An 11,756-nucleotide genomic window follows, 5' to 3' on the forward strand; every position below is an offset into this window, starting at 1 on the left:
AAAACTCGGTCAAGGTTGCTTAAGCAATCATCAAAAGAGGTTCCGTAAATGGAAAAAGCATCCATGAATACCTTAACAATCGTTTCACAAAAATCAGAGAATATCGCAGTCATAAATCTTTGAAAGGTAGAAGGTGCATTACATAGACCAAAATGCATACGTCTATAAGCACAAGTTCCATAAGGACAAGTAAAAGTAGTTTTCTCTTGATCTTCTTTTAACACGGGTATTTGAGAAAAGCCAGAATATCCATCAAGGAAACAAAAGTGTGTATGCTTAGATAACCTTTCTAACATTTGATCAATAAAAGGTAAGGATTAATGGTCTTTTCTAGTAGCTTTATTTAATTTCCTGAAATCAATTACCATCATATAGCCAGTTACATTACTTTGTGGGATAAGTTCATTTTTATCATTACGAACAATGGTAATACCTCCTTTCTTAGGAACACAATGAACATGACTTACCCATCTACTATCATCTATATGATAAATTATACCTACCTCTAGAAGCTTTAATATTTCAGTTCTTACCAAATCTTTTATTTTGGGATTCGGACGATGTTGGCGATCAACCACGGATTTAACATTAGGCTCCACATTAATCTTGTGCTAGCATAAAGTGGCACTAATACCCTTAATATCATCAAGAGTATATTCAATAGCCGCACAATGCTTCCTTAGATTTTTAAGTAATCTATTTTCTTCATGCTCTGAAAGGTTAGCATCGATAAAAACAAGATTTTTTTCCCATCAAGATAAGCATATTTTAATGTATCTCGCAGTTTCTTTAATTCAAACACAGGATCACTCTAGGTGGGAGAGGATCTCCCAAAGTTTCAACAGGCAAATTGTGTTTAAGGATGGGTGCCTGATACGTCCATTTTGCATCATGTTTTCCTGCTGTTATTTATTGTATTTTGGATTGTTATTTCACTTTATGATGCAATTCTTATGCCTTTTCTCTCTTATTTTGCAAGTTTCACATGAAGAGGGAGATTGTCGGCAGCTGGAATTCTGGACCGGAAAGGGCTATAGAGAGATAGCTATTATGCACCAGAGGGGGTAGGGCGTGTCCCCTGAGCTCATCGCTCCCTGGTGCCCCCCTTTTGGTAATTCTTCCGCCAATATTTTTTATACATTTCAAAACAATTCCCCGTAAATTTTCAGGTCATGTGGAGTTGTGCAGAATAGCTATCTATGTTGTAGCCTTTTGAGGTTTCAGAATTCTAGCTGCCAGCAATCTCCCTCTTCATATGAAACTTGCAAAATAGGATAGAAAAGGCATTGGAATAGCATCATAAAGTGAAATAATGAACTAAAACATAATAAATAACAGTAGGAAAATATTGATGCAAAATGGATGTTTCAAGCTAGGTTTTTGGCGTCCCATACAAGATTGATGGTACCCGTTCCTTGCCCCGCCTTATATAGGTGGACAAGGCAATGGTTACAATCATTCTAAGTCGGTTATGACGATCTTGTAGTTTGAATGTGGATACAACAAGACCTACTAAATTGGGTAGAATACAAAGTATGTACTCCATGTTGATGATGCGCTCCCGTATGGTAGGCATAATCCATGTTATGTGCTTGGGTGCGGTCATTGGGTTCAGTCGTCTCTCCATGCCCGTACCAAGGGCCATGGCATCGTCACACACTGAGAGGCGCCAAAGACATCCGCACATCGAGGATATAGATGTAATCATACGACAAACATCATCAAGCTGCAAGTTCACAATTCATCTCAATTTGTAATATTCAATGGAAAATACGTGCATAAGCGACTAATGCAATTAGCTTTTACTTGTCGGTATAAAATGCTATACCAAACCGATCCCCATCTGTACTTAGCATCCCTACCACATACAGGGTCCAGAAACGTCCAAGAGGTGGTGTCTGCTAAACCATCTGGAAAGACCACCCGAGTTCAAAGATACCACAAGTATGACCGCACACAGTGCTACACAACCATCACTTCAGCACCTTGCATGCGCACGCTCTGTGTTGTCGTAGCCACTTGAAAGGGACACTGGATGACCTATTTTCCTTTTTGTCCTTCTATAGACGGGGACAACAAGCACCGATGAGAGATGCCACTATGGTACATCATCCTCCATTCTCAACTTTTCCGTTCAGAGTGTCGCTGCCTATTAGAAGGCTAGTGATTGTGGCAAAGTCATGTAGGGTAACCATCATCTCCCACAGGAAGGTGGAATATGTTTGCCTCATGCCTCCAAGAGGATTGTGAGGGCAATGTAGTCGATCTTTGGTGGCCCCTCCTATGCAAAGGTGGTAGGACCTGTAAAAATTACACATGTTATGGGGTACTAACTTCATACATGCAAACAAAAGTAATTTTGAACAAGATTTGCTTACTATGTCACCGTTCTCAATAAACCATGCACTTTGTATGAGGTTGCATGCATTCTCAAGCCCATAATACCAAGGTTCATTCACCATCCTACATAACACAATCAACACTATCATCAAATACATGTCAACATTCACATAAGAACAAATACAACAGATGAACTTAATACGATATATCTATGCCAGCATAATAACAACGTATGGGAGGAGAATACCTCAACCAACACATGTGAGGCAAGATTCATGAAAAAGTATATTTGAGGATGTTTGAGTTGGGGGGAGGGGGGAGAACTTCGCGTGAAACAACCTGAAGGCTCCAGCTACTAGACCGGGCACGGTCGGTCAGCTAGGTCGTCGCGTCGGGCCCAGTGTCCTTGAAAAAGGGCGGAGGCTCTGGTCGGTTAGCAGGAGCTCGGTGATGGCTCGGGTCCTGGAGTTTCTAGGTTGAACTCCTATTGGACTCGAAGACTTTGATATCGACAAGGTTCCCCACCAAGTGTATCCCACGACGACTTACGGCCAAGCCCAGCTAGAAGCCCATGCCCATGAAGACTAAGGGTCTGGTCAAGATCAACGACAGGGATATGCCACCAGTCAGAATGAAGGCTAGTCAAGGAACATGCATTAGTGTTCTCTTTGAAGAGGTCCAACGCATCGGTGTTCGATATACATGTAAAAGCCTTGTCGGGGCTTGTCTCGCATCGTACCAGTTCGTGAACATGTAGGAAGCACAGGCAATGGCGGAGCTTGATGAAGATTTTTGAGGGGGCAAAGAAAACAAATTATGCAGGAACTCTGAGAAATCTTGAATATCCAAGGCTAATAATTTAGGGTACACTTAAGAGTTTTTTCTAGTGTAGGGGTGCAATTGCCCCCTTTGGCCTCCGTGAAGCTCCGCCACTGGACACAGGGCATTACTCAGTAACTTTGGGGCTCCAAGACCGCAAAGCTCAAGAGGGGCATACATCGATGTCCATCTGGCTAGGCATTTTTCGCTGTTGGTGAAAAATCAATTGTGAATGAGAAAAATTATATTTACAAATACAGTGCAATAAAATGTTTATTAATGTAAAGGTTGTGTAAAGTGATAATATTATTCGCGCTAATACAAATAGCAAAGTGTATTTAGCTCTGTATAAGCAAAATGTACCTTAACAAATAAAAAACTTAAAATTGCAGGGGTCGGATCTCTCATGTTCAGTGTATTTTCCAACTTTGATGGATCCGCCCCGCAGATAGTGTGACGTCCCCCGTCTCCTCCGCCTAACCAAACCCGCCGCTCTGTTGTCTCTTTCGTATATGGCCGGCGCAAGATCGGCGGCAACCAGACTCACACACTCTTCGCTATTCCTACTGTCTCGCGCCGCCGCAGCGGCTGCGACCCGCCGTACCAATCTCCCCTCCTCCCCGAGAGGTACGGCTGACTCCTCCCCTCTCTCTACCTTCCGCATACTGCATATTTCTTTGGCCTGACCCCTTATGGTTTCGTGGTGTAAATGTAATACTAGCTTGGGTGCCTCCTGATCTTGCACGGTAGATTCGGCGCTTGATTGGCCTGGTTGCTATTCAGCGGCCCTTTTGGGGATGTAGGCTCTTTGGCGGCCCGACGCTATCTGTTCGGGCTTGTTTTGGGAAGTATGGCAAATGAAATGAGGGTGTTGTTGCACAACAATGTAGATAGCTTCTCAATGAATGTTACTCTTAACCTAGTTAATGCCCATCTCCACTTGAAAGTTTCCAGGTTTGCAATTCCATTTGAAATAGCTCAAGTCCTTCCTAACTGAGGATTAGAGGTCGCCTGCTAAAACAAAGCAGAACATTCTTGGAATAAATCTTATTTTTAGAACTTATTAGAATATGAGAGAGCATTTGGTTTCATTGCCAACTACAGTAGCTCAGACTGGCTTTGCTGAGTCTGCCTTTCCTGCACGTTTGGCTGATTGGCTAGGAACGGTTTTTATTTTACGAGATATGTTTGCCGTCAAGAGCGAGCAGAATCAGCTCTCCAGAGCTGACAAGGTTTTTCTTGCCCTCCGATGCTAGCTCGCCCGCAAAATTTTTGTCGTACCAAACACATCTCCTAGCCTGGTAAGGCTATAACAGTTTTTTCTCATCCAAATGTACTCTGAAAGACTGTATTTTTTTTACCAAAGTAATGTACCTGTGAAGTTTAAGTTGTTACAAGCATTTGATTGCAGCCCAGTTCTCAAAAGAGTTTGTGATAGGGTTTCAAAGTTTACCTTTGCCTGGTATTGCAGCCTTGCAGGCAATCGATTAACTTGTGTAGTCTGGGCTATAAACCAACTCCATGGAAGATACTTCATTCAAAATGAGAAACATTTATCTTATGAAACACTTTTGAATTTTTTACCATCAAATATATATATACACAGAATCAGCAATGTTAGTTTCTGTTAAGAAATATGGTGAAGAAAAAATAACAGATCATGCATAAACCATGAATATTCCAATCGATTCATGTCAGTTTCTTGCCTTCAAAGTATCTATATAAAATCTAAATGCTAAAATTAGTCAGTTCAGTTTTTTTGGGAGCTAGTCAGCGCAGACTCATTTGTGTCTTTGTGATCGTAACTTATACCAGCAAGCAACCATTGGTGAAAGTAAGTTTTGAATCTAGATGGAGAGTAGAAGAGTAAGTGAGCAAGTCAAGATATTAGAATCCTGGCAAAGTGAGCATGCCAGAAATTTAGCCAGTCTTAGAGCATCTACAGCCAAGATACGCAAATCCGGGTCCCTATACATCCGCGGTCGCGCCTGGATGCGCCCGCGGATGGTGACCGGGCGGGCCTCAAATTTTCCCATTTGCAACCACAAACCCTATATTTAAAACACCTATACATGCAAAGACATGCACATCGATCATTTTGGATGTTTTAGTCCGTGTTGGGCCGGCGGGGTTGTGTAAACGCCAAAGAATTGTTCGTAAGATTTCCACTATAGAAACATCCGTGTTGGGCCGGCGTGGTTGGTTTTTTTTTTTGTTCCACCTCGCCGCCGGAGGAGTGCCGCGACTGGCTTAAATAGCCGCGTCGGGCAAAACCATTAAGCTACTCTCTCTTAATAGGGGCTATCAATGCTCGCTTTGTGAAGGAGCTCATATCCTTCACAAGGCGAACATTGATGGCCACTACTAACAATAAGAACGTTTTTTAAGTATGAGAACTTTTTATTCAATCATTCTCATCAAGCTCCTACGAAAAAATTACGAAAAAGCTAGTCGGACAATGTATCGAATACATAGAGGGCAAGGTGCAGTTCGGTGCAAGTGAAATCGGGTAGGTCGGAGGGGATTTGGTGCAATTTTTGCTGGGGTCGGGTTGTCAAGTCTGACGTGGTGGACGCGCCCGGTCAGCCCCATATCCACCCCATATTTGGGCTGGATATGAGGGGGCCGGTCAGCCCGGGCGTTTGAGGGCCGTTTGAAGCGCCCGTCTGGGTCGGTTTTTTTTTTACCAGGCCGTCCGCCCGGGCGTATGAGGGGGTTTGAGGCGCCCGTCTGTAGATGCTCTTATTGCATTTCACATTTTTCGGTATCTCCTTTGTCCCTCATCAGCCTTCTCTTCGAGTCCTAAATGGCATTTTCTTTTCTTCCCTTTCCCTACTTCCTTGTTGACCTAACTTAGTTGTAGTGTTCATGACTTTACATTCAATGAATATAAGGCAGTATTAGTTATGATGCAGTGTTTGCTGTAATCTTACATAGGAAATTAACTATTTAAACTAGTCATTAGTTACAACTCTTAGGACTATAGTATGTCCATCAGGGAAATATTGCTTTCGTTAGATTTATAGTTCAGTTGATAGATGGTTATAATTTGTATCCTGCAAATTTTCAGCCTCTGACACCACATATTATTTGTTCACATTAGTTTTTTTTGTGTGTGCTTATTTTGCACTGCAGATTATTCAAAGATGGCTAGTTCAGTTGGAGGCAATGGCTACAGTGATGTTACACGGGTGCTATTCTGTGGCCACTATTGGCCTGCTTCTACTATTTATACGAAGGAGTACTTGCAAAACTATCCATTTATTCAGGTTAGTGATGCATGTGAACTTAGTTGATCGTCCTCTAACATTAACTGAAATGTAAAACTTTTCAACTCTATAACGCCAATGCCACATAAATCATTAATTTATCTTCTGTTAGCTACCCATACTGAATGGTGAGGCATCTTCAGAACTTCAGATGACTGTTGTTTTAAGTACTATTGGCCATTGTAGCATGACGCTTGACTTTGAGAGGGCACACATGATAAGAATGGATACAGAGCACATACTTTGCTTTCCATGTTCCGGTAAAAGGACTAACAAGCAATCTGGTCAAATAAGGATCATGCAAGGACCCAACGATGATGTTTTGATAATAATGTATGCCATTTGTCAATGCCTCAGTGATACAGGATACACATTTTTATCTTTTGTTCTTGCTGATATAAAATGTAGATCTCAAGAGTTTGGTATTTCTGAAAGCTTTGCAAATTAGTTTGTACTGGTTCCTGGTTTTCTTGTAACATGCGCTGTTATGTGTACCCACCTTGCTTTCTCATTATTATTTCTCCATTTGGAGTGCTGGAAAAAAAAAATCCACAATCCTGATTTTCTTCTTCTGATATCATAGTTGATGATGTGCTTACATTTTAGTCTTGAGAGTATTTTCTGTCTGTGAAATGTGACTGTATACATGTAGGAACTTATGTCTGACCACATTTTAATGCACTTTTCAGGTTGACGAAGTAGGTCTTGAGCACGTACCCGATGTTATTCAAAACTACCATATATGTGTAGTGAAAAATAAATGTATAGATTCAGATATCATTGCCAAAGCAACTAAGATGAAGATTATTATGCAGTATGGTGTTGGTTTAGAAGGTGATTATAAGCCTGGATTAGTGGATCTGGTGTTGACATATTATCTTACATTCTGATTGATCCATAGGTCTTCTTATATGGAGTATGCAATTTTTTATAGGTGTTGACATAAATGCTGCTACAGAACAGAAAATAAAAGTTGCACGGATACCTGGGAGTACTACAGGAAATGCAATTGCTTGCGCAGAAATGGCTATCTATCTAACTCTAGGTGTTCTGCGGAAGCAAGTAAAGTCACATGACTAGCAGTTTTTACCTATTGGAAGTGCTGCTCTCTATATCGTTGAGCTCCTATTGATGAACATTCATCTCATTCTTGTCTCACTACATCCACTCATGTATACAGTACCGAGTTTCTCAGTTCTCATGATAGCACGCCTAATTATGTTGATATTCCTGCACGATCGGTGAAAAATTTATGCAAATATGAAGTAGGCGAGCATATAATATTCTGCGCCACTAGGTCTTTGGTTGTAAAATTACCAGTACTTAAAAAGTGAAGCAAGTGAAGATATAGTATTCTGCAGCACATGAAACATAATGGCTTAAGTACTAAGTTTCAGGTTTGCACTTTGTAGTTGTCATTACATAGGTCTTGAAAATTGAAACGTCATAATGACGCATGGGGATATTGGAAATGACTAGTATTCTAAAACATTCCACCCTGGGATAAAAGGGCCTGCAAGCTGCAGAAATTTGGGAAGAAATACATGATGAGCGTATTAAACATGGTTTCTGTTTCACGTGGATCCTACTTAGTACAATATCCAACAATTTAGGCAATTGGACACTGATTTCGAGCCATGGTTCATCATGTTGCATATATTTGTACAGAATATTCACTCAGTTTTTGTTAAATAAGCTACCTTCGTAGCTGCCATCATTTGGAAGATAAGTTTTTTTAGTTTAATAAATATAAGTTAGCTTCTGTTAGTTGTAATGGAATATTCATGTTTTGGACTTTGGCCATAATTTGCAGAAGGAAATGGATACTGCTGTCATTCAGAAGGACTTGGGCCTTCCAGTTGGAGAAACAATATTCGGGAAAACAGTATGCTTTTCGTGTATGAGTTACTTTTTATCTACTTTCCACAAGAAAAATCCCATTTGAGTAGAAATTTGTATTTACTTTGCTAGATACTTATCCTGGGGTTCGGAGCCATTGGCATGGAAATTGCCAAGAGACTAAGACCATTTGGAGTGAAAATTCTTGCTACAAAAAGAAACTGGTCATCAAATACAGTGTCTTGTGGTAAGTTGCAGGATCATTCCCTTATGAGTGAATTATTAGATGTTGTGTTATCTTCCTCTCTCAAAATATTGCTATTGCAGATCTTGATGGGCTGGTTGACAAGAAAAGTGGTCCAGAAGATATGTACGAACTCGCTCGAGAAGCTGACATAGTTATAACTTGCATGACGTTAAACAATGAATCAGTTAATTCTTCTCTATGTTCATTTATTTAATAAAAAATTCTGCCAGAAATATCTCTATTCGACTTCAGTTAGGCGGTTACTAAGGCACTAAAGCTATAAATATTTATAGGTTGGGATTGTGGATCACAAGTTCCTGTCAGCTTTGAAAAAGGTATGTGTATTTTTCTCCAATATACTTGTCTGCATCGTAGGAGATTTACATCTTATTTCTTAAATCTTCTTCTGAGATTTATTTACTTTACGGAATAAATAAGCCATCATTCTTGATTCATCCTGTAAGAAGAAAATTTGTATCTGAGGAAATGTTAATCTTAGAATAGTGTTGGAGGATCAGATTGTGCTGGTGCATGCATTGGAATAACCATCAGAAAATGGCAAAATGATCCCAGGAGCATATGTTCTTGTTTCAAAGAACACACGTGCTGCTAAAGTTTTCAAAAGGAAAAGATATCAAGAATATTCATAGACGTTTGTGGAATGATACTGTATACATATAGCGCTGTGTGTTCCCCGCAAAAAGGGTGTCGTGTGTGTGCACCACTGCGGACCAAGGTTTTTTCCCAGTGGTAACCGACCAGAAATTTCGCTGACCCCCAAGAAACAGCGCTACCGTTCGATTTTTTTGAAATTTTTTGAATTCAAATGCTAAGACTGTCAAATAGGCTCTGTATGCATATCTTATCACAACTCACTGCCTCGTGTGGTGGTGAGGTCCATAACTTACACCCTTGGAGGTCGTCTTGGGGGATTCTCCTATTGTCCCATCAATGTTTGCAGCTTCTTCAGCTGTAAACGGTGCATAGCAAAATAGTGCAGCAGCGAGGGTTCGAACCCGCACCCCATGCGGAGAAAGGCATGTGTAAGCTGACCAGTGGAATAAGTGAGAGTATGTGTGTGTGCCAGGTTAAAATTACATTTTGTGACGCAAAAAATTTAAATTCAGAATTTTTTTGAATAATTTCAGACAGAATAATTCCAAGATCGGAATTCGGTTCTTCCGGCCCATTAAAAAAAAGGTATCGAAAAAAAAACCTTGCTGCAGAAACACATGTGACAGGCATAACCGACCCCAACTGGCACAAATTATGGGTTGTTTTAACTATTTAAATTAGGAAGATATCTTGTAACCTGGCCCTTAAGCCAGCAGAAATAAGATAATCCTGCTTTTTATTGTTTGGCTCTATGTGAAGAAGACCCTCTTAGAATATATGAATGAAACAAGAAATAATCAGCCTTATGTTCGAGCCTCTCCTCCATTATCAACCTAGCCATACCGAGCTGGCGGTATTATCCATCATGAACTAAGGCTCGTGGCATAGAGTTGATATTTTAGTATTTCTCTCCTTGCAGGCTTGCACACACATAAATGGACATATTTTATGACAAAAACTTAGAGTGCATAATTATTTTGCAATCTACATATAGGATCTGTTTTTGATTTTTGGAAAACTGTGAAATATACGCCTGACAGCAGAACTCCCGTGCTCAATAGCTGCCATGTTCTTGTAGGGATCATATCTCATCAATATTGCCAGAGGACGCCTACTGGACTATACGGCTGTGTTTAATCACCTTGAGTCAGGTCATTTAGGTGGTTTGGGCATTGATGTTGCTTGGACGGAGCCATTCGATCCAGAGGATCCAATTCTGAAATTCCCAAATGTTATTATAACACCACATGTTGCAGGAATCACAGAATACTCTTACAGAACCATGGCAAAGGTTTACACTTGTTTCTTTGCAATGCACAAAGTTACTTCTCATTTACCAATCATGTATTTGTTGCTAGTAGTTATATCTTGTCTGTTAACTCCTGTAGTTACATTATAATATTTATGTTAAAAGAACTTTTAGATTCAGAAGCGCCACATTTGTTATTTATTTTTGAGCCAACTACGACATTTTAATATCATTAAGTAGCATCAATTACATTACCCTCCAGAATACGTCTGGTGAATCATCTTTCCAAACAAAACTAGCACTAGAATCATATGAGAACTAGTTAGTTTATGAGCTACCTCATTGGCTTCGTGAGCACACTGTTTAAACATCGCAGTGCCAATTTAGATGACCAGCTTTCCTGGCCACAGGCTTGGTAAACTCGTGAACTTGTGATTTTCCTTGTGGATTGTTGCTTCCTTTTTTCGATATCCTAGAATTACTTTGAACTGAAGGACACCTCATTCAACCCCTGCTTAGATAGGCGTGTCATGTGCATTATCATTTCATTCTTAATAAACGAAGTCATCACCATCATCATTAACCGTGTGTATTGTCATTGAAATCCTCGATGTAAAAGAACGAAAATTCGCTGACTTGTGTGACCATTTACCACTTCCTCTCGTACTGAATTTTGATCTGCCTTTGGGTGCAGGTTGTTGGTGATGTCGCTCTCAAGCTTCACGCAGGAGAGCCATTCACCGAAATAGAATTTGTGAACTAGGCAAACTGAGTAGATGGCATTATTGTTGATTTAATTTAAGACGTATTACTAGTGAACAGAATTACCAAATAAAGGCAAATGTTATGGACGATTGCATTACTGGAGAATCATAGGAATTCAACCGGTTTATTTGATGTATAAAGCATTGTTGTCTGTCTGATTGCAAACATGTGAAGCGTTAGCAGCAAATTTCTGCATCTCTGTTGCATACAATCAACATTGTTAGAATGCCATGTTTGCTTCAAGGCCACTGAGAACCTGAAACAGTTTTGATGGTGGCCGCTGGGGTTTCGGAGTGAAAATTCTTTTTTTTAAAGGGGAAGTGAAAATTCCTTGGATGGATGGATCCGGCAATGAAGACCCAACACACACACACGCGCGTTGCAGTTGCTATCTCTGAAGCAACACTATATCCTCTTTGGTGGGTGAATTTAGCAAAGGAGGCAGGACGATGTTCTTTCCAAAACGCGTAAAAAAATGTTTTTTCCGTAAAGATGTTATATAATCCTGGAGTCTTTTTTAGATTAAATCCAGCCATTGCTTTATTAGATTAGATTAGATCGGCAACAGATTACGCTCTGACCGAAGAATTCTAGTCAGGAACCCAGGAATTAT

General features: G+C 40.3%; 1 protein-coding gene across 1 annotated transcript; it reads left to right on the forward strand.

The window, feature by feature from the left end:
* The first annotated feature begins 3,571 nt into the window (after positions 1–3,571).
* LOC109779062 (uncharacterized) lies at positions 3,572–11,308 on the forward strand. Its single transcript, XM_020337661.4, has 10 exons — positions 3,572–3,786; positions 6,295–6,428; positions 7,118–7,262; positions 7,363–7,490; positions 8,242–8,313; positions 8,400–8,514; positions 8,595–8,698; positions 8,808–8,849; positions 10,208–10,420; positions 11,073–11,308. The coding sequence occupies exons 1-10, from the start codon at positions 3,672–3,674 to the stop codon at positions 11,139–11,141; spliced, it is 1,137 nt and encodes a 378-aa protein (XP_020193250.1). The 5' UTR covers positions 3,572–3,671; the 3' UTR covers positions 11,142–11,308.
* The last annotated feature ends 448 nt before the right edge of the window (positions 11,309–11,756 follow it).

This window comes from Aegilops tauschii, chromosome 5, assembly GCF_002575655.3.
Source record: "Aegilops tauschii subsp. strangulata cultivar AL8/78 chromosome 5, Aet v6.0, whole genome shotgun sequence".
Classification (NCBI taxonomy): domain Eukaryota; kingdom Viridiplantae; phylum Streptophyta; class Magnoliopsida; order Poales; family Poaceae; genus Aegilops; species Aegilops tauschii.